This window comes from Eleginops maclovinus, chromosome 2 (assembly GCF_036324505.1).
Source record: "Eleginops maclovinus isolate JMC-PN-2008 ecotype Puerto Natales chromosome 2, JC_Emac_rtc_rv5, whole genome shotgun sequence".
Taxonomy (NCBI): Eukaryota; Metazoa; Chordata; class Actinopteri; order Perciformes; family Eleginopidae; genus Eleginops; species Eleginops maclovinus.
Window position 1 is genome coordinate 9,013,136 of NC_086350.1, and position 21,508 is coordinate 9,034,643.

At 44.9% G+C, this 21,508-nt stretch overlaps 1 protein-coding gene and 1 long non-coding RNA gene across 4 annotated transcripts in view; one reads left to right on the forward strand and one right to left on the reverse strand.

Annotated features, from left to right (window-relative positions):
* Nucleotides 1-21,508, forward strand: part of LOC134882577 (filamin-C-like) — a 22,760-nt gene continuing 1,252 nt past the window's right edge. The window contains exons 1-46 of one of the 2 annotated variants that reach the window (XM_063910370.1): nucleotides 1-756; nucleotides 3,258-3,506; nucleotides 5,004-5,101; nucleotides 6,228-6,378; nucleotides 6,553-6,671; nucleotides 6,783-6,860; nucleotides 6,952-7,114; nucleotides 7,279-7,479; nucleotides 7,642-7,758; nucleotides 8,343-8,480; nucleotides 8,657-8,783; nucleotides 8,872-9,008; nucleotides 9,109-9,302; nucleotides 9,382-9,495; nucleotides 9,603-9,746; nucleotides 9,930-10,053; nucleotides 10,334-10,494; nucleotides 10,609-10,699; nucleotides 10,846-11,015; nucleotides 11,108-11,225; nucleotides 11,316-11,578; nucleotides 11,702-12,299; nucleotides 12,745-12,918; nucleotides 13,697-13,859; nucleotides 14,189-14,517; nucleotides 14,619-14,742; nucleotides 14,909-15,065; nucleotides 15,148-15,337; nucleotides 15,426-15,449; nucleotides 15,559-15,800; nucleotides 15,907-16,006; nucleotides 16,110-16,250; nucleotides 16,399-16,527; nucleotides 16,648-16,821; nucleotides 16,924-17,088; nucleotides 17,226-17,429; nucleotides 17,540-17,692; nucleotides 17,778-17,900; nucleotides 18,005-18,253; nucleotides 18,395-18,664; nucleotides 18,938-19,075; nucleotides 19,231-19,346; nucleotides 20,137-20,269; nucleotides 20,389-20,565; nucleotides 20,682-20,900; nucleotides 21,275-21,502. In XM_063910370.1, the coding sequence (XP_063766440.1) occupies nucleotides 381-756; nucleotides 3,258-3,506; nucleotides 5,004-5,101; nucleotides 6,228-6,378; nucleotides 6,553-6,671; nucleotides 6,783-6,860; nucleotides 6,952-7,114; nucleotides 7,279-7,479; nucleotides 7,642-7,758; nucleotides 8,343-8,480; nucleotides 8,657-8,783; nucleotides 8,872-9,008; nucleotides 9,109-9,302; nucleotides 9,382-9,495; nucleotides 9,603-9,746; nucleotides 9,930-10,053; nucleotides 10,334-10,494; nucleotides 10,609-10,699; nucleotides 10,846-11,015; nucleotides 11,108-11,225; nucleotides 11,316-11,578; nucleotides 11,702-12,299; nucleotides 12,745-12,918; nucleotides 13,697-13,859; nucleotides 14,189-14,517; nucleotides 14,619-14,742; nucleotides 14,909-15,065; nucleotides 15,148-15,337; nucleotides 15,426-15,449; nucleotides 15,559-15,800; nucleotides 15,907-16,006; nucleotides 16,110-16,250; nucleotides 16,399-16,527; nucleotides 16,648-16,821; nucleotides 16,924-17,088; nucleotides 17,226-17,429; nucleotides 17,540-17,692; nucleotides 17,778-17,900; nucleotides 18,005-18,253; nucleotides 18,395-18,664; nucleotides 18,938-19,075; nucleotides 19,231-19,346; nucleotides 20,137-20,269; nucleotides 20,389-20,565; nucleotides 20,682-20,900; nucleotides 21,275-21,502 (8,053 nt within the window). In that variant the 5' untranslated portion in view covers nucleotides 1-380. The remainder of the gene's footprint in view (nucleotides 757-3,257; nucleotides 3,507-5,003; nucleotides 5,102-6,227; nucleotides 6,379-6,552; nucleotides 6,672-6,782; nucleotides 6,861-6,951; nucleotides 7,115-7,278; nucleotides 7,480-7,641; nucleotides 7,759-8,342; nucleotides 8,481-8,656; nucleotides 8,784-8,871; nucleotides 9,009-9,108; nucleotides 9,303-9,381; nucleotides 9,496-9,602; nucleotides 9,747-9,929; nucleotides 10,054-10,333; nucleotides 10,495-10,608; nucleotides 10,700-10,845; nucleotides 11,016-11,107; nucleotides 11,226-11,315; nucleotides 11,579-11,701; nucleotides 12,300-12,744; nucleotides 12,919-13,696; nucleotides 13,860-14,188; nucleotides 14,518-14,618; nucleotides 14,743-14,908; nucleotides 15,066-15,147; nucleotides 15,338-15,425; nucleotides 15,450-15,558; nucleotides 15,801-15,906; nucleotides 16,007-16,109; nucleotides 16,251-16,398; nucleotides 16,528-16,647; nucleotides 16,822-16,923; nucleotides 17,089-17,225; nucleotides 17,430-17,539; nucleotides 17,693-17,777; nucleotides 17,901-18,004; nucleotides 18,254-18,394; nucleotides 18,665-18,937; nucleotides 19,076-19,230; nucleotides 19,347-20,136; nucleotides 20,270-20,388; nucleotides 20,566-20,681; nucleotides 20,901-21,274; nucleotides 21,503-21,508) is intronic. The other variant, XM_063910378.1, reaches the window with a different exon arrangement.
* Nucleotides 19,054-21,508, reverse strand: part of LOC134882587 (uncharacterized) — a 15,958-nt gene continuing 13,503 nt past the window's right edge. For both annotated transcript variants that reach the window (XR_010168177.1, XR_010168176.1), the window contains 2 exons: nucleotides 20,363-20,546; nucleotides 19,054-20,285 (listed from right to left, as the gene is read on the reverse strand). This is a non-coding gene — a long non-coding RNA (uncharacterized LOC134882587). The remainder of the gene's footprint in view (nucleotides 20,286-20,362; nucleotides 20,547-21,508) is intronic.

The window sequence follows — 21,508 nt, forward strand, 5'->3', positions numbered from 1 at the left end:
TCTCAGCATTCAAGTTAAACACGCTCGAGTCAACTTTAACAGTGCAGCTCAAGCTCACCTGCCGCGAGACTTTATTTTTCAAAACCCGACATCCTCCCCGGGGCTAAAAGAGAAGAACGACTTCACAAGAGGGTGCCAATTAAAAAAAAAGCGGACGACCAGCTGCCTTGCCCATTGTACATCGGAGGTTTGAATCCATCACTGTCTTGACCTAAGTGGTTCTTTCGCAAGTACATCCGAAAAATCCCTAGGCTGCTTTCTCCAAAGGGTGAACTTTCCTCCGCGAGAGCGCGCTTGTCGTCCTCTCGCTAAAGTTTTCTGCGCACAATTCAACACTTAAGTGTCACCAAGGTATAAAAGTGGACACGGAAAACGCCACCATGATGAGCAATAACTACGGCGACGACCAGCAGCCTCCACAGTACTACCAGGCCACCGACTTTGGGGAAGAGGAGGACGACGAGATGCCAGCCACGGAGAAGGACCTGGCCGAGGACGCCCCCTGGAAGAAGATCCAGCAGAACACCTTCACCAGGTGGTGCAACGAGCACCTCAAGTGCGTGAACAAGACCATCACCGACCTGCAGAGGGAATTTACTGATGGGCTGAAGCTAATTTCACTCCTGGAGGTTTTGAGCCAGAAGAAAATGTACAGAAAGCACCACAGCAGACCCAACTTCCGCCAGATGAAACTGGAAAATGTCTCTGTGGCACTGGAGTTTCTGGAAAGGGAGCATATCAAACTGGTGTCCATTGGTAAGTAGAATTTTCGGCTTTTGAACAAAAACCACACTGTTAATTTATCCAAAGCGCTACATATATATAGTTACAAAGCACCAGTAGATAGGAACAAGTTATAAAAAGGACAACTTTATTTATTGATATTTAAAAGCTAAACCATGTCAACATATCTTTGGATATTTTTAAATCTGTCATACAGCAACATTGTGTAGCTGCTCTCTTTGCATGCTATCAGCCCATGTGTCAGCCAGCAATGAGATATGGGTTTCACAGGCCTCTAGAAAGCTGCATGCAGCTGGGGTCATCGGCTTATTGGAAAGTTACTGAAGAGGTGCCACTGACGTCATTAACTTGAGTCAGGGCCAAGGACTGGTAGCTCTGTAATTTTCTCATAAGCATTATCCTCCTGCAGCGATGTGGTAAACTATGAGCTGGAAATTTGCAAGGCCTGTGCTAATGAGAATGAAACAATTTATACCTGAGGACAGCTGTCACACACACACACACACCAGGGGTATACACAAACAGGCACACATTCTCATCTCTGTGAGGTCAGGGGTCAGAATGACTCAATGAGGCTCCGCGCCAACAGCATATTGCTGTGCTGAGCCATCAGCAGCTCGTGTGAGGTGAGGATTAACTCTGGATGGATTTGGGGATCAGACTGTGGTACGGATAGCTGAAGTTACAGTAAATTGTTCTGGCTACATGTGTCACACACACAATTCAGAAACAGACTTCACCCCACAAGAGCAAACAGAATGCCACCTCTTAGAAATATTTTACAACCTGGGATAAAGTAGTAGCTTTATATGAAAAGCTATAAAAGGAGAAAGGTTATTAAAACTTTGACAGAGTATTTTTCAGTTTTGGTGACTAATGATCCCTGCCACACACTGGAGAGAAATTCCCGGCATGGCTGAGGCTTTGGCCGGCGGACTGTGAAGGCCACAGGGTGTCCATCGCCATACACTGAGAGTTATATTTGATTGGTGTGTGACCTAAGGGCATCAACAAGTATTTTCGTTGATTTAACAGTTGAATATTTTCCCAATTATTCGGTTAGTTTTTTTGTTCTTGAAGTTGTTAGTACTTAGCATTTCCCAAATGACGTCCTGACTGTCTTTTTTTCTCCAAAACGTAAAGATAATCTTAATACTCTCAAAGCCGAGTAAAGAAACTATAACATATTCACATTTAAGAATCGCTGAATTTTGAAATGATCATACTGATAAATCCAATCCCAAAATAGTCTGTGATTTGAATTTAATATTTGAACAGTTGAATAATCTAATTATCTTTGCTGGTTTAAATAGGATGCTCAAATCTCAGGGTCCTGGTCAAAGGAGGGCAAAGGTCACCATCACAGATCATCTCAAAGTGTGCAGTGTGTGTCCATGATAGTGTGTCTAGGACTAAATATAAATATAAAGGAAACAGGTCTTGATAACATCCTGGCATTTTATTTCCCAGAAGCCTCTAACTACTTACAACATTAGTGTGGCCCTGTTAAGATAATGGCTCAGTCTCATTAAAGTGAACTGGAGACACTAAAAAAAAATCACCTCAGGCTTGGTTGCACATGTGTCACACTATGAAACTAGATACCATTTGATGGATGTCTCTTTGAGCACACAGTTGCCCCTAAATCAGGACACGGCAGGATCAAAACCAACACACTGTGCCACGTCGTGCCACCTGCCTGTGCCAGTCAAACAGTGACACATCAAACACTTCCCTCTGATAGGAGGCAGTCATCTATGAAGAGACACATAGTCGTAAACCTCTCAATAAACAACTGACGTCAAATCCCCTTTTTTATTAAAGTCTTACTGAATTAAGTGGAGTGTATCACCTAAGATTATTCGATTAGTAGATATTAAAGTCAAACGCTCCTTAGAGGTTTTCTTTTTTAAATGACTGAACACCTAAATGAAGGTGGGTTTGAAATAGCATATTTGAGAAACCTTTCCTCAGAGACCTTCAGGAAATTAGCTGTGTGCTCGCTGTGAATGAATCTAATCTACAAACTATTTGATTGATCACACTGTGGCGCTACAAGTTTTGGACGTAAATGAAATCCAAGTGGACTTTTATGCAGAGAGGGATCCACTTCCACACATCCTCAGCTGTCACTGTCTTCAGAGTGCCATTGTGACTGGATGACAGATTGTCAGGGGTCCTCAGCCAGACAGCTGTCTGAGAGAAAGGGGCTCGGGGGAAGTAGAGAGAAGCATTAAATTCTTGTCTCCTCAGCAGTCAATCATCATTGTTTATAGTTCTGATCCACTCTGTAGAACAGCATGGACAGACTAGTCTGATAAAATACACTTAGGTTTTGATCTTAGGACTGAATTGCCTATGTAAAACCATTTACTAGTAGAGTGTAGGGCCCACAACAATGAAATGCAGTTAACTAGAATATCCTAAAGTAGTCGTAGTAGTAGGAAATGGTGCATGGTGTGAACCTTTTGGAAGTTTTAAAATTTCATGTTTGTCTTTACTATCAACTACAGATAGCAAAGCCATTGTGGATGGAAATCTAAAGCTGATCCTGGGTCTTATCTGGACTCTCATCCTCCACTACTCTATCTCCATGCCCATGTGGGACGACGAGGATGAAGAGGAGAGTAAGAAGCAGACCCCCAAACAGCGTCTGTTGGGCTGGATACAGAACAAGGTGCCCCAGCTGCCCATCCACAACTTCAACCGTGACTGGAGGGACGGCAAAGCCCTGGGAGCTCTGGTCGACAACTGCGCCCCTGGTAAGAAATGTGTGGTGGCACCAGCTGAGCCTACAGGCTGGGCGGAATAAGTGCTGAGTCAGAGTACGTGCCTGGCCTGTTGAGGGCTTGTTGTATAGTGGTTTTCCTTGGTTGCTATGGAGCTTGAGGTCAGGCATTTGTCAGTCAGAGTGTCGGAAACAGTATCACCTTCTCAGGAGATTTTGTCTCCTTTGCTCCTCATATAGAAACGAGGACTGTGTTTCTCCCACACACTTCACAGTACAAACACACAGATTCAGATGTCAGTGTGTAAGCTGTCTCTGGAGAGCAGGTAGTGTCAGTAGGTTGTAGAGGGGTTGCTGATGGCCGGGGGACGTCCCTGCCAGCTGTCCCACAATGACTGAAGCATTCCCTCTTACTGTTTCGGGCCCTGAGGCCCAAGCCCGGCTTTAGTGTTTATAGCCTTGCTGCTACACAACACCCCCAAATTTGGGCACCATTCCTCCTCCTATGTCAGGGGGGATGCTTGGCTAGGCATCAAAATGCAGAGTTATCTGTCACAGGGAGGTGCCTAAGCCACAGATCCAAGGGCCACGAGGCCACAGTTTGAGCCACTGCCAGTTCAGGCTTCTGCTTCAAACACTGAACATTAGAGTCCTATCCACGCTGTGCATCACAGAGTGAAGGTGGAGGAGTAACAAGAGGAGTGCAAAGCTCCGACTTGAACTGTGTTTATATGAGCCATTGATCTGTGGAGATGCATCTTTCAAACACTGTGCAGCAGCACTGACCATACAAGGTTCGGTTCTTTCATCAGCCAATTACCAAACAGCAGGGTTACTGACGAAACTCTGCTCTGAAAAACACACAAGCTCTGCTTTCAATGCAGATACAAAAAAAATCTACTTAATTGGCCAGACCAGGAATAAACAAATGCTTTATCTGACAGGCATACACAGATTCTATTCTCATATACGATCTATGGCATACGTCCTGCTTCTTTGGTATTGCAGTGATGTTGCATTATGAACTTTGGGGCTCTGGGTTAACTCCAGAGCTGACATCACTTTGAAAAGCACAGATTTTTCATGGCAACATGTTAAAAGGCCCACCCTGGTGCCTCCCAAGTGACAACTATACACTCCCTTGCAGATGCATGTTAACTCAACCCTGTTAATACTGTGTGCCCGTGTCAATTATAATTGGATAATAGTATTCTATGGTGAGCCTGAATGGGCCTATTGAGTGAGTAGCCTTTCCATCAGCAACACTAATCCAATTTAGGCATTAGCAGCATGGAGGAGGCTAGCTACAGCCCTAGTGAAAGTGCTATAGTGTCTCGAGCGATAGAATAGCGAAAGACCGTTATTGTCCCACTTCACAGGAGCAGAGCAGTGTGGGTAAGGTCATGCATGTTGTAGTTGGAGGTGTTCGACAGATAGTAGTGACAGCCCAAGTGGCCTTATTATAGCCACAGTGGTGTAACACTGACTGCATTGTGCAGAGCTTTCTAATCTTCTGTTTGCTTTCTGTTAGGTTTGTGTCCTGATTGGGCAGAATGGGACCCCAACCAGCCTGTGGAGAATGCCAGAGAAGCCATGCAACAGGCTGACGACTGGCTGGGTGTGCCTCAGGTAAGATGCATGATGGATGTTGCTTGAAAAGTACTTTTTAGATTGCTTTAGTCCATCAGTTGATCTCACAGGACAATACAAGACAAGCATGTCTCTTTTCTACCTTCAGGTGGCAACATAGTCCATACTCAGTGGAAATACATTCAGCTAGAACCGTCATTACCATGCAATTAAAATGAGGCACCAAGAAACATTTGCAAATGAAAACTCACCACATGTACGCACACTGGTGAGGCAACACTGAACAGAAAAAAGCTATTACTGTGTATGAAATGGAGCCCAGTGTTTTCCAGGGAGATCATGCTGGAGGGTGTCATGAAATATTTATTACCCATCACACTTCCAATATTTCCATTCACTTTATTGTAGCTCTCAGTATGGGAGCTTTATTGAGTAGTTCGTGAATTTGTGGGGGTATGAGTTTTCTGAACACCTCCCGAGCCAGCCGCTGAAACAGAGGCGTGCGCTCATCAGAATACCAATGTGAACAGAGCAGGGGTGCAATATTTCCAGTCCCATTTGTAAGGCTCTGAGTCTCCGTATTGTAATGTGCTCTATGTAGGTTGTTTACTTGTTGGTCTAAGGCACGGGGTTAGCTGTTCTCCATGAGGCTTAGCATTGGTAAGATAGCTGGGTAGGGGGGGCAGTGCATGTCATGTATTCAGGCCTGGGGGCTGGAGTGCAGTGTGGTGGTGTTAAGGAGATGTGGGAAAGGTCTCGCTCACGATAAATCCCCCTGGCTGGCTTATTGAGGGCAACAATCCTTAACCCTGCTGTCCTGGGGTTAAATATAACCAGCGCGGTGCATGGCTTTGTGCCACGTTGTGATAGACCGGCAAACAAGTGCTGGAAGGGAGCGAGGAGTCAGTAGTGGGGGGAATATATAAATGTAATCCTTGTTAAATCCTATTTCACTATGATTAATAAGGGAACGCATTATAAAGAGTAAACCGTACCCTTCTTACAGTTCAAAATACTGTTAACTTAAACACAAACTGGGTGTTTTATACTCATGTTTAATGCAGGATGAAAACTGAGCTTGACCTTTTATGTTGACTGGACTTTTCAATTAAAATGCAACACTGACATTAACCTCTGATATGCTGGTTGTGTCTCTGTGCCACAGGTGATCGCCCCTGAGGAGATTGTGGACCCAGATGTGGATGAGCACTCTGTGATGACCTACCTGTCTCAGTTCCCCAAGGCCAAGCTGAAGCCCGGCGCTTCTCTCAGGCCCAAACAACTTTTCCCAAACAAGGCCAAAGCCTATGGACCTGGTGGGTAGCCACGAACACCTGCATGGTTTAAAACTGTTCATATTAACAGTATAAATGTGTTGTGAATAATGTTCACCTACTGAGTTAGAAAACGTTTTCCTACCTTTTATGTTGCTGTGCCACTGTGTTGCAGAATATATCACCAGACCCTGTGTCTCTGTATTTACATTACAGGTATTGAGCCTCATGGCAATAAAGTGCTGCAACCGGCTGTGTTCACTGTGGAAACTCTGGAAGCTGGCAGTGGGGAGGTCCTGGTATATGTGGAAGATCCTGAGGGACACAAAGAGGAGGCAAGTTATACAAAAAACCTGCAAGCCAACTCCCATAATCTTGCTAAGTTGCAAAGTGTTGCTTCTAATCTGTTATCCAGCCCTCTCTTACTTTGTTTTCTTATTCTCCAGGCTAAGGTTAAACCCAACAAGGACAAGAACAGATCCTACACTGTCACTTATGTTCCCAAAGTTGAAGGTGTTCACAAGGTAAGAGAAAAATCCACACATCATCAGCAAAAGATGGTCAAATAACTCTAAATAAAGGTGCATTAAATGTGTCTTGCTTTTCTCTCTTTAGGTGAAAGTGCTGTTTGCTGGTCAGGACATTGACAAGAGTCCCTACACAGTGAATGTAGCGAAGGATATGGGCGATCCCAGCAAAGTCCATGCCCGGGGCCCAGGTCTGGATGCTACAGGCAACGTGGCCAACAAACCCACATACTTTGACATCTACACAGCTGGTTAGTACATGACATGTTCACACGTCAACAAAGAGCATGTGATCTGATGAGAGGCTTGCAGAATTTTCAAACAAATTCTAACGAAGCGGTCAAATATTCTGAGGGAACTGAACATAAAACATCCTTTAATCTGTGATAACTGATTGTTTTCCTCTCACACTCAGGTGCTGGTAATGGTGATGTAAGTGTGGTAATCATCGATCCTCAGGGCAAAAAGGACACCGTGGAGCTCATCCTGGAGAATAAGGGCGACAGTGTTTTCCGTTGCACCTATCGTCCCATGCTTGAAGGGCCTCACACCATCCACGTACTTTTTGCTGGCCAAGAGATCCCCAAGAGCCCTTTCACTGTCAACATCGCAGAGGGTGAGCCATCTGTCTGTGTCGTCAATTAGTTTCAGACAAATCAGATTTCTTATCATGCTGTTAATGTCAGGGTGATCTATCAATCACAGTCTAGTCATATTTATTTGCCCTGGGAGCAGCCACCCAATATAGACCATAACCATTCCTATCTGTCATTTTTAGCTCCACCACTTGCTCCTCCTTTGGGAGCTCCTCTGCAGATAGCCCCTAAATCAATACACACACCCCCCGGAGTGAAGGGTGGAAAGGGGGTTCCCCCCCATAAACCAGGTCGCCCAAGTTAGTATGGCTTGCTGGGAGGAGCTTGTGCCCATTGCTAAGCCAGAACCCCCCCAAACATTTTCTCTTTGCCGCACCCTGCAGATTGTGCTTTCTGTGAGAATAGAGTGCGGCGGCTCAATGCCATGCTTGGTCGCCTGCTCCGAACTTCCTGCATCCTGTAGCTTGATGACTTTGTTATGTTCCGAGACAGAGGAAATGCAACTTTGCATTTCTGTCCACGTTCTTCTCTGTTAAATGTCTTTGCTTTTCTGTTGACATGTTTGTTTATCACATCTACATTTGCATCAACCAGCTTTCGATTTAAGCCTGCAGTCAACATTTTGGAGTGACTGACTGAAATGTTGTCAGATGCTCCCTTGAAGCTTTCAGATGTGTCAATAGGCTATTGAGCATTCTGCATTTTTGTAATATGTGCTGCAACAAGCTTTCTGATTTGCAGTTTTCTGTCTGTCAAACGTTAAGGAATCCCAACTGCATTGGATATTTTAATGTCTTTACTACTAACATTGCTGTAAAATGCTAAATATTATAGGTTGCCTTGCTAAACATTTATATTTAACACATTTTGTTATTCCTTTCAGCAATAAACCCAAATGCATGCAGAGCTACAGGCAGAGGCCTTCAGCCCAAAGGCGTGAGGGTAAAGGACGTTGCAGACTTCAAAGTTTTCACCAAGGGAGCTGGCACCGGATCACTGAGCGTCTCAGTCAAAGGACCAAGTGAGTCAGACAGCTTTCTCCTCTTTGCATCACTCGTCTTCATACATCTTTACGACTATTCACTTTGTTTGGGTTTTTGTCCGAAGGGTAACATTCTCATATGATATGATAAACTAAAAGCATAAAATGTCTCGGCCTTGATAAGAATCCATGTTCACTGTATTATTCCTCCTCAGCTGGAGCAGAGGAGCAAGTGAAAGTGCGAGATGCAGGAAACGGTGAATATGAATGTGAATATCTCCCACTTAAGCCTGGTAAATACACAGTGAGCATTGCCTGGGGAGGCCAGCCCATCCCACGCAGGTAGGGTCCTAAAGCTGCCTTAAGCTATTCCTTAACATTCACAGTCACATTTGTTCTTGGTTAAATTGTGTAATCTTGTGTACTGCAGCCCCTTCGAAGTGGAGATTGGTGAGGAGGCAGGTTTTCAGAAGGTGAGGGCCTGGGGTCCTGGTCTGAAGACTGGCATGGTGGGAAAATCAGCTGACTTTGTTGTAGAGGCCATCGGCACTGAAGTTGGAACTTTAGGTGAGATATTTGCAAACAATATCAACTCTTTTATAAGAAAAGTGGATTCATAAAAGTATTCTCACTGTGAAACCTGAATGTTTTCATTCTTGATCTTAAGGCTTCTCCATCGAAGGCCCATCACAGGCTAAAATTGAGTGTGATGATAAGGGTGATGGCTCCTGTGATGTGCGCTATTGGCCCACTGAGGCCGGTGACTATGCTGTCCATGTCATTTGTGATGACGAGGACATCAAGGACAGCCCCTTCATGGCCCACATCCTTCCTGCTGCCAATGACGTCTTCCCTGAGAAGGTAATTCCCACTCTCTGAAATATACGTATAAAGCTTGCCATATTCAAAACATATACATTAAAACAATAACATGTTGCAGGTGAAAGCATTTGGTCCAGGCCTGAAGCCAACTGGCATCATTGTGAACAAACCAACTGAATTCACCATTGATGCCACACTGGCTGGGAAAGGTCACCTCAAGATATACGCACAGGTACGGGTAGAGAGCCAGTTTGTGAAATCCTCATTGATTACTTATGGGAACACACCATTGATGTTGCATGTACAGAGCAGATCTGACATGCTTTTGTACCCACAAAGGACGCTGAAGGCAGCACCATCAACATCAAGATAACTGACAAGGGAGATGGCACATATCTGTGTGTGTATACCCCTGTCAAGTCCATTAAACACACCATCATCATCACCTGGGGGAATGTCAATGTGCCTAACAGTCCCTTCAGGGTAAGACACATGGCTATATACAGGCACTCACATACACATATACATATATACATAACTTTGCTCCATTTTAAATTCAGTCAATTAAATATAATGATACTCGACCAATTATGGACCAAGTAAGAGGACTGTAGCAGTTCTACTTGAACCAACTGCTTTGCTTCAAGTACGATGTGAATTCATTAGGTGCTGGTTGGAGAGGGATGTCATCCCGATAAAGTCAAAGTCTATGGGCCCGGAGTGGAGAAGACTGGGCTCAAGGCTAATGAGCCAACATACTTCACGGTGGACTGTGGGGAAGCCGGTCAAGGTGAGCATTTACAAGGAAATGGTGTGGGTGGTTACAAAAACACTACTGAGTTTAGTTCACTCTTAATTATAATAAGTGCTGCACCATGTGGGATGTTGAAAAGTATAAAGGAAAGAATGAACAGAATAAGCAAATGTGTGCAGTTTAGCTGACGAAGTCGAAGTAATGTGAAATGTACTTGAATTAAAGCTGTAGGCAATGGAGCGACTGCGTCTATTTATTCAGATCATCTATTTTTGAATGACCTTCTTGAACTATGCTCATTGTCATTCACCATTAGGGGACATCAGCATTGGAATCAAGTGTGCCCCAGGGGTGGTTGGCCCTGCCGAGGCCGACATCGACTTTGACATCATCAAGAATGACAATGACACCTTCACTGTCAAGTACACTCCCCCCGGTCCAGGCCGATATACCATCATGGTGCTGTTTGCTGACCAGGTAGGAATACAGTTCCCAGTGCAAGAGGGAATGATGAGTTAGGAAGATTTTTTTATTTTATATTACTCAGTCTTCAGTCCTTTCTTATGACTATTTTATGATTGACTTTGTCAGGAAATTCCTATCAGTCCATTCAAAGTCAAAGTGGATCCTTCCCATGATGCTGGTAAAGTGAGGGCAGAGGGCCCCGGAATCAACAAGACAGGTGAGAGACACTGACACCAAGAGCCAGTTTTAGCAATGATACTAAATATATAGTTTATTAAGAATTACCAGAAATCATCCTCTACATTTCTTTGAAGTTAGAGAAAGGATTTGATTGGTAGCACTGACAAAACACGTGTGTTTCAGGAGTGGAGGTGGGCACTCCAACCCACTTCACCATCTACACAAAGGGAGCTGGCAAGGCAAAGCCTGAGGTACATTTCACAGCCTCGGGCTCAGGAGAGGCGGTTCGTGACTTTGAGATCATCGATAACCACGATTACTCCTACACTGTCAAGTACACGGCTCTTCAACAGGTACAGCAGGCCTCTGTTTAAGCCCATTATAGAGATTATTCATAATAATCCCTCAAATCCATTAATTTTAATTCTTCCTTTTGTGACTTCAGGGTAACATGACAGTTTCAGTCACTCATGGAGGAGATGCTATTCCCAAGAGCCCCTTCCACATCACAGTGTCACCACCACTGGATATTGGAAAGGTGAAAGTGGAGGGATTAGACACAAGTAAGTTACACTAAACACTAAAAACAATACTTTTGCATTTACTATGTAGAAAGTTAGATGCAGTAGTTCAAGCGTTTCATCTTCTTGCAGAAGTGGAGGTTGGGAAGGATCAAGAGTTCACAGTAAACACAAAGGGCGCTGGTGGTCAGGGAAATGTGGGGGTGAAGATGACTTCACCCTCAGGCCGGCCAATCCCATGCAAGCTGGAGTCAGACAAAGCCAAAGGCACTCACGGTGTGAAGTACATTCCCCCAGAGGAGGGGCAGTACAAGGTTGAAGTCAGCTATGATGGCAACCCAGTGATGGGAAGCCCCTTTGGGGTTGAAGCAGTGATGCCTGCTGATCCTTCCAAGGTAAAAGTTCATAAAAGCTTTATGTAGTTCTGCACTGTGTGAATACTGGAGGCTCATGAAACTTACAATATTTGATGTTTTATATACCACATCTCAAAAACTGACCTGACTGTTGCATCACAGGTGAGAGCTTTCGGCCCAGGCCTGAAGGGAGGCATTGTGGGTAAACCAGCTCCATTCACTATTGACACAAAGGGAGCTGGTGCAGGTGGGTTGGGTCTGACTGTGGAGGGTCCCTGCGAGGCAAAGATTGAGTGTCAGGACAACGGGGACGGCACATGCTCAGTGTTTTACCTGCCTACCGAGGCTGGGGAGTATGCCATCAACATCCTGTTTGCAGAACAGCACATCCCCGGCTCTCCCTTCAAAGCTGCAGTGCGTGCAGCCCTGGACCCCGGAAAGGTGACAGCCAGCGGGCCGGGTCTAGAGAAGGCCAAGGCCGGAGAGCCAGCAACCTTCACTGTGGACTGCACCCGGGCGGGCGACGCTGAGCTCACCATTGAGATTGTGTCGGAGACCGGGGCGAAGGCTGAAGTGCACATCCAGAAAACTGCAGAGGGGACCTTCTCTGTTACATACATCCCACCCTTCCATGGCACACACACCATCACAATCAAGTATGGTGGCCAAATGATTCCCCAGTTTCCCAAGGTGCTGCAGGTGGAGCCCTCAGTGGACACCAGCGGGGTGCACGTCTACGGACCAGGAGTGGAGCCCAGAGGTAATTAAGAACCTAAGCATAATAATTTGTTGACATTCGTGGCAGGTTTTATTACACCTAGGGTATGTACTAAAGAATGATTTATTTAAGTCATTAGTCAATTGTTATGAAAGCAGCTGAAGTCATTTATCAAGCAAAATTCCAAACTCGCAGGCAGCTTTTTCCCAAACTTACATTTTTATTATTCAGATGCAGCTTTTGAACTATGGTTCTAAAAACAAGCTATTAGGAGATCTCGCTTTGTATAGACTAAACAAACAATAGCAAACAGATTAAGCCATAAAGAAAGTATTGAATTGTTAGCTGCAGCCAGAGTGTGCACTTTAAGTAGTTAAGAAAAAGGTCTTTACAAGGATTTATAATGTCAAGTCTTTAATATGACTGAAGCCACTTGGTCTAGTTTCTCTTCGGCAACAAATCACCTGAAGGGCTTTTCTTTTTCAAGGGGTCCTCAGAGAAGTGACAACACACTTCATCGTCGATGCTCGCGCCCTCAACAAGGTGGGAGGAAATCATGTGAAGGTTCAGATTATCAGCCCTTCCAACACCAACACAGAAACCTACATCACTGACAAGGGAGACGGCACCTACAGAGTGGAGTACACAGCATTCGAGGATGGTAGGAGAACATAGTAACTTTAATGATTGAACAATGTTAATTCACACAGTTAAATAATCACAAAATGAATATGCATCAAATCTCAAAATGTACAACATAAAAAACCCAAACTGCTTTAAATAGAGGATTTAGTTATAGGAAGTCCTCTGAGAGAGAGAATACAGACTGTCCCTAACAGGTGTTTGTTTACAGGCGCCATTTGGGAATAAGGCGGGAGGGTGGAATAGAAAGAACGAGAAAGAGATGGGTATAAATACAGAGTGATGCAGTGGAGCAATGATGTGAGGGGCAGAGTGCAGAGAGGCTCTGTTTTATAAATAGTTTGCTCTTGAACAGAAGCTCTTAACCAGCCAGGTATGTGTGCTGAAGGCTGCCTGAGCACAGCTATACAGCAAAGGAATGACAGGGGATATTATTAGAGACCTATAACACAAAGCAAAGAGATCACAGAGCACTTCTCCACCACCAGACAGGCTCTAATATCATCGCAGTGCTGCTGGGAGTCTGGCATATAGGCCGACTGAGAGGGCTCTGTCAGAAAAATGTTGCTACAGAATAATGAATAGGGAACAGATGTAACGTCTTGTACGTTCACCAGAGCGTCTGCGCTCTAGATCTTTTTTTAAATAAACAGATGTTTGTGTCCCTAAAAGGGAATTTGTCTGGCTCATAATTAAAAGCAAGTGGCAGTAACAGAAAACCATTTGTTTGCTTTGAGAACATTCAGGCAGAGGGGTATGGCAGCAGACATTGAACTGGTGTATCTGTTTGTGCGCAGGAATGCATCTGATCGAGGTGCAGTTTGACAACGCACCGGTGCCCAAGAGTCCCTTCAGAGTGGCGGTGGTGGAGGGATGTGATCCGACACGGGTCCGTGCTTATGGACCGGGACTGGAAGGAGGGATTACCAACAAGCCCAACTGCTTCACTGTGGAGACCAGGTACTGCTGAATCACATCTAAATGTCAGCCTATCAACTTCGGCTCATATTCTCTGGTGTTTTATTCTATCATAAAACATTTTTCATGACTTTGTCTCATTTCTATATATGCGGTTCGACCTGTGCCGTTTTAATATGCAGTATTTTTATTAGGTCCCTGTTTGCAAAATGTCCTAATTTAAAGTATTACACAATATCATGGAGGGGAGGAATTCTGTTAGACTCACACAGATGCTTGTCGGTAGTCCTTGTATGGTAAATGTGTTGGCATGATGAGCATTAAAACAGACATTTGTGTAATTAAATTACAAGCATCGGCTTCTCTCTCAGGGGTGCTGGTACCGGAGGCCTGGGCCTGACCATCGAGGGAGCGTCAGAGGCTAAGATATCTTGCAAGGACAATAAAGATGGAAGTTGCAGTGTGGAGTACATCCCCTTCACTACCGGAGATTACGACGTCAACATCAACTACGGAGGTCATCCAATTCCTGGCAGTCCGTTCAGGGTTCCAGTGAAGGACCCCGTGGATCCCACCAAGGTGAAATGCTCAGGTCCTGGTCTGGGCTCCGGAGTGAGAGCACATGTTCCTCAAACCTTCACCGCAGACTGTACAAAAGCTGGACAGGCCCCACTGGATGTCAAACTCTATGGCCCAACAGGTGAGAGCATGCGTTTGATATTTAAAAATCCATGCCTTTTGTAAGCTGACAAATAACAGCATGTCAACTTTATATGATTTTACAAAATGTCCTAATTCCAGGTACTGTCGAGCCAGTTGGTGTGAAGAACAACGGTGATGGCACCCACACTGTTCACTACACCCCAGCCCAGGATGGCCCTTACACTGTAGCTGTAAAATACGCAGATCAGGAAGTCCCACACAGGTAGAGTATATATTTAAAAATCACCCCATTAAGCCAGGCTGTAGGTGCAGATATATGTCTTAATTGAAGTTCCGCTCTGTCTGGCTGGATTAAAAAAAAAGTTCTGCAAATGTTCTTTTCCCTTTAGTAATTAAACTTGACATTCTCTCCTCTCCTTCTTCCAAAGTCCATTCAAGGTGATGTCTCAGCCTGGGCATGATGCCAGCAAGGTGCGTGCCAGTGGCCCGGGTCTAGACACAAAAGGTGTGTCTGCAAGTCTGCCAGTCGAGTTCACCATCGATGCTCGTGATGCTGGAGAGGGACTGCTCACTGTGCAGATTCTGGTGGGTACAGCTAGTTTACATCAATCATAATTTGTTGACCATAAGTCACCATTTAAAGTAACTTAAGTTCATGTTATAACAGGACCCAGAGGGAAAGCCAAAGAATGCAACCATCCAAGACAACAGGGACGGCACCTACACCGTCTCCTATGTACCTGACTCCACTGGCCCCTACACCATCACCATTAAATATGGAGGAGATGAGATTCCTTACTCCCCTTACCGTATTCAGTCCCTGCCCACAGGAGATGCCAGCAAATGTTTCCTCACAGGTGAGAAAATCATTCTGATCTTTAAGTGGTCCAATAAATAAACATTTATTTATTTATACACACTCAATTGGCATTTTTCTCTTTCCAGTTTCCATTGGAGGACATGGCGTGTGTGAGTAACAGTGACCTTGTTTTTATTTCTCTTACTAGTTGCTCAAAAATCTCACAGTCAATGCATTTCTTGATTTACCCTTTTTCTTTATTATCTCTTTCCTCCACAGCAAATCTTCAGAAGCTGCAGACCTCTGAGGATACAGTTATCACTGTGGATGCAAAGGCTGCTGGGAAAGGCAAGGTGACCTGTAAGGTTCAGACCCCAAAAGGGATGGAGCTGGACATGGACGTGGTGGAAAATCGCGACGGGACCTTTGACATTTACTACACAGCCCCTGAACCTGGGAAATATGTTATTACCATCCGCTTTGGGGGACAGAACATCCCGAAGAGCCCCTTCCATGTGATGGTGAGTAAGAGTTTAAATCAGATACCACAGTTGTTGGCTAAAAGCACTTTTGTTCTGACATTTACTTGTATGAAACCAACAGTTTTTCTCTGCTTCGTATTGACAGGCCACAAATGAGCCAGTTGTTCCCCGTGATACTGTGGACCCTCTCTTCCGTCCCGTCAACTTCCTCGTCCCCTTCACGCCACAGCAAGGAGAAATCACAGGTGTGACACAAACCACTCTAACTGAAAGAAAATCCTGCTCACACATACACCCACAACATATTTTTAGGTCACTGACATTTCACCAAACTGCTGTCATTTCCAGGTGAGGTGCGGATGCCTTCAGGCAAGACTGCCCGCCCGCATATCACTGACAATAAGGATGGCACCATCACAATAAAGTACCAGCCCACAGAGAGAGGTCTGCACGAGATGGACATTAAATATGAAGGAAACCACATTCCAGGTCAGAATCCCAGCATGTTTGGAGGATGGGAAGCAGTTTCCAACTTTGAAAATGTTGAACATATTTTGTTCTCTTGTTTTCTTAAATAAAAAGCCATTGATAATATGTACGGATTACCAATGTTTGCCAATTGTTATATCCCTTATAGGAAGTCCTCTGCAGTTCTTTGTGGATGCTGTCAACAGCGGGGTAGTGACAGCTTATGGTCCAGGTCTGAGTTACGGCATGGTCAACAAGGCTGCCACTTTCACTGTGGTCACCAAGAATGCAGGAGAAGGTACTTTATTTTATTTCCTGACAGCTATTTCTTATTTCACAGTGGATTTGTGGTAATACATTTAACCCTTACGTTACTCAGCAGAAAAGCAAGAACCTTGGTCTTCTTTCTCCCTCTCAGGTGGTCTGTCCCTGGCAGTGGAGGGTCCATCTAAGGCCGAAATCACTTGCAAGGACAACAAAGATGGCACCTGCACTGTTTCCTACCTGCCCACCGCTCCTGGAGACTACAACATCATTGTCAAGTTTGACAACAAGCACATTTCAGGCAGTCCTTTTACTGCCAAGATCACTGGTGAGGAAATAAATTGTTTTTTTTTACTGTTGATTATTATAGTGGATGTATTTATAATAAATCTCGGTCACGGGGCTACTAAACCACCTTTTTTATGTTAAGGTGATGATGCCATCACCAGGACATCTCAGCTGAATGTTGGCACAGCGGCTGACGTGTCCCTGAAGATCGCAGAGACTGATCTGAGCTCTCTGACTGCCAGTATCAGAGCGCCATCAGGCAACGAGGAGCCCTGCCTGCTCAAGAAGCTGCCCAACAGACACCTCGGTAAGATATTCTCTTTCCAGATAAACAAAATCACAGGAAGAGTGGAACATAGATAAGCAGTGTTTGATTCACTGTATGCATTTAGATTTCATTTACCTGGTTCTTTCTCTTGATTTTTCCCCCTCTCTCTCTTGCAGGTATTTCTTTCACCCCTAAGGAGGTTGGCGAGCACGAAGTGAGCGTGAGGAAGAATGGTGTGCATGTGGCCAACAGCCCTTTCAAAATCATGGTTGGCCAGTCAGAGATTGGCGAGGCCAGTAGAGTGAAGGCTTTCGGTAAAGGTCTGACGGAGGCACACACTTTAGAAATGGCTGAATTCTTTGTGGATACAAGGAATGCAGGTAAGATTTGGAGACGGAATACTTCAACTTTACAGCAAGAAATGTCAAAACAAGTACAAAGGCAACGCATACCTTTTTTTAATGACTCTCTACTTCTCTTCTTCCTTAAGGTTATGGAGGTCTAGCATTGTCGATTGAGGGTCCGAGCAAAGTAGATATCAACTGTGAAGATGTGGAGGACGGGACCTGCAGAGTCACCTACTGTCCAACAGAACCTGGAAGTTACACTGTTAACATCAAGTTTGCTGAAAAACACATCCCAGGTTAGCATCTTTACTAGAGAATTTACAAATACAAATCTTTTGACATCTTAACATAACATAAATGTGTATATATTTTATTCTCCAGGAAGTCCATTCACAGTGAAGGTGACCGGAGAAGGAAGGATGAAGGAGAGTATTACTAGAAAGAGACAGGCGTCTTCTATCGCCTCAGTGGGCAGCACATGTGGCCTTAACCTCAAGATCCCAGGTGGGTACATGAGTTCAGTCAGAAATGTTTAGAGGGCAGCGATCAACCATCATAAAATAAATGTACTCCCATTTGTATCCTCACTGCTTTTTTCTTCGGTTCAGGAAACTGGTTCCAGATGGTTTCAGCTCAGGAGAGGCTGACTAGGACTTTTACCCGCAGCAGCCACACCTACACCCGCACTGAACGCACAGAGATCAGTAAAACCCGGGGTGGAGAGACCAAGAGGGAAGTGCGAGTGGAGGAGAGCACCCAGATGGGCGGAGGAGGAAGCCCTTTCAGAGATGTTTTTGGAGACTTTCTGGGCAGAGAAAGCCTCAGCAGCTTTGCTGGCATCACTGCCAGACCTGAGGGTGAGACTAGTCCACTTTCAAAACAATTTTGAACTTCAACATTTTTTTTGGCTTAAATTGTACATTCTCAAATGTATCGGTTATAAATCCTTTGCAAATGTCTATCTTAATGTGTCCTATCTGTTGCTATTCCTCATATAGTAGAGAGTGGCTCTCAGGCCATGACAGCTCAGGTGACCAGCCCCGGTGGGAAAACAGTGGATGCTGACATAGTTGATGGAGGCAGCAGCACCTACAGCGTGCGCTTCATCCCCCAGGAAATGGGGCCCCACACTGTCAACGTCAAGTACAGAGGCCAACACGTCCCCGGGAGCCCCTTCCAGTTTACTGTGGGGCCCATGGGGGAGGGAGGAGCACACAAGGTCCGTGCCGGAGGACCTGGCTTGGAGAGAGGCGTGGCTGCAGCACCTTGTAAGTTAATTGAGAAAGATTCTACAAATATAACTTATGATGATAAGATTGTTTTAACATCACAACACAATAGGACAGAAAAGTGCTGCTGTATTGGGAAAAGAAATAGGCTGAAGAGGACGAAAAGAACAAAAGAAACCACAATAATAAAAAATAAACCAAGAAAGTAAAGCTTATTTAAGAAAACAAGACGTTTGATGGGATTTAACTCATGATTTAAATGTTTATTGAAGTGTTAATACTTAAGATTAACATTTTTTTCCCACTCTCTAGCTGAATTTAGTATCTGGACCAGAGAGGCAGGAGCTGGCGGTCTGTCCATCGCTGTGGAAGGCCCCAGCAAGGCTGAAATCTCCTTTGAGGACAGGAAGGACGGCTCCTGCGGCGTCTCCTACATAGTGAAAGAACCAGGTAAAACATTTGTTGCCCCCAAGAGAAGAAGGTCCCTGATTTTAAGTTGTTTCCAAGTGCTTTTTGTCTCTAAGCTGCTAACCTTTTCAGTACTTCTTTCATACTTCCTTACAGTTCTTTTGTTGGTGAAAGTAAATAATCTGTCTGTTCCCCAGGTGACTACGAGGTGTCAATCAAGTTCAACAACGAGCACATCCCTGACAGTCCATTCATCGTTCCAATCGCTACACTGTCAGACGAGGCCAGCAGGCTCACTGTTACTAGCGTTCAGGTAAGATTACACACACACACACGCACAAAGTGAACCAAAGCCACATTAGCATTAAAAGCAGACACAGCACATGCACAAAATATCAGGTGTAAAAAAACAGGTTGTATGTTACATGGTTAGAGTGGCTGTAGATAGTTCTGTCTAATAGCATTCGCCCTTGAAGCGTAATTTAATGCCAGAGCTGGAGCTATAATACTGTGATGCTGGCCAGTGATGAAGGGCTGGATTAACTGTCCCTTGCTAATGTTGGGCATCACAAGCTGTGCTATGTGTGGGCGGGCAGCGAGTCTTAGTGATTCTGTGTCTGTGTTTTCAATTGTGTCTCTAACTGAGAGGAGAAAGGCAAGAAAACAGCAAGTGCAAGATAATGACTTCTTTATAGATATCTGTGACAGCTCACAATATTGCTCTCTGCGTTACAGATGCTTGTTTTATTTGCTTTCAGTTTCCATTACAATTGCCAACAATGCTGCAAACATATATTTTTACCTGACTGAAATGCCTCTTCAGAGTGCTTTTCTACCACTTGAAGCCGGATGAAGTGCAATATCAGACCAACGTTTACAATGTCACACTGCCTCTTATGTCAGGCAGGACAGCTCGTACGCCTGTAGGGCAAAAACACTAAACGCCTCGCTGTAAACTCTGACCTTTTCTGCCTCTTACACCCAACCGTTAAATCTATTCTAGTTCAGGCACGATGAGTCACACACTTTGTGTCCCTAGAGATGCGGGCACACACACATGCACGCACATATTTTCTGATCATATTCTTCCCTGTCTTTTGCAGGAGAAGGACTTGAAGGTAAATCAAGAGGCATCCTTCATGGTGCAACGCAATGGGGCTCGAGGTGTCGTTGACGCCAAAGTTCACACCCCCTCCGGCTCTTCTGAAGAATGCTATGTCACTGAGCTTGACAGCGGTACGCACCGATCTCCCTGTAGTGAAAAGTAGAAGAATTCAGTATTTTGTTCTATTTTTTTGGATGTGTAAGTGTCATTTAGGAGTACTTTACCCAGTTGTTTTTTGTGTTGTGTTCAGACAAGAATGTAATCCGCTTCATTCCACGAGAGAACGGCGTTCATGCCATAGATGTCAAGTTCAACGGATGCCACATTCCTGGAAGCCCCTTCAACGTGCGAGTGGGAGACCCGGGGCTGGTTGGAGACCCCGGCATGGTGACAGCACACGGCCCTGGCCTGCTGGGAGGGACCACAGGTAGCAATCACCACCACGACTACAATAATGTTAAACATTAGCTGATAACCAAGCATGGCTCCATTGTAATGTTGTGCAATGATTAAGAAATCTTTTAATCTTTTCCTGCATTGTAGGTGCACCCTCAGAGTTTGTGGTCAACACCTGTAACGCCGGCTCTGCCACTCTATCGGTCAACATCGACGGGCCATCTAAGGTCAAGATGGACTGCCGGGAGTGTCCTGAAGGCTACAAGATCACCTACACACCCATGGCACCCGGCAACTATCTCATCACTATTAAATACGGAGGGCCACAGCACATAGTGGGCAGCCCTTTCAAAGCCAAAATCACAGGTCCGTTTGACAGTCACTCTCCCATCTGATCTGTGGATCTCACATGACAAGTGTCTCGATTATGAAACAAATGTTCCTCTGATAAAAGCGAGGAAGTCAGGAAAATGTTATGTCATCTTCGTTCCTGTACTCAGTGTAAATTTTGCATAAAAACTGTCTTCCTCCAGCACGGCACTGAGTTACACCTTCTGTCACTGCTAGCAAATTCCCTTTTCATTTATTAATGTGACATAAGATACTTTCAAGAATAAGAAAAACTCCCGTGAGTCTAGGAAATTCCCTTTATTTGAAAGTGGAATGAAATATTTTTCATTTTGTTCTCTAGCATCAGAGCTTTGATGACATTAGATAACCTCTCTCTGTGTCTGCTACAGGAGCCCGGCTCTCAGGGGGACACAGCCTCCACGAGACCTCCTCTGTGTTGGTCGAAACTGTCACCAAGACCTCCAAAGTAGGCGGTGCTTACAGCTCCAGTTCCTCCTCCTCCACCACCTCAACAAAGCTGACATCTGATGCCAGCATGGTGGTTTGTCGTGGAGCAGGGCTCTCCAAAGCCTTGGTCGGACAGAAAAACAATTTCACAGTTGACTGCAGCAAAGCAGGTGAGA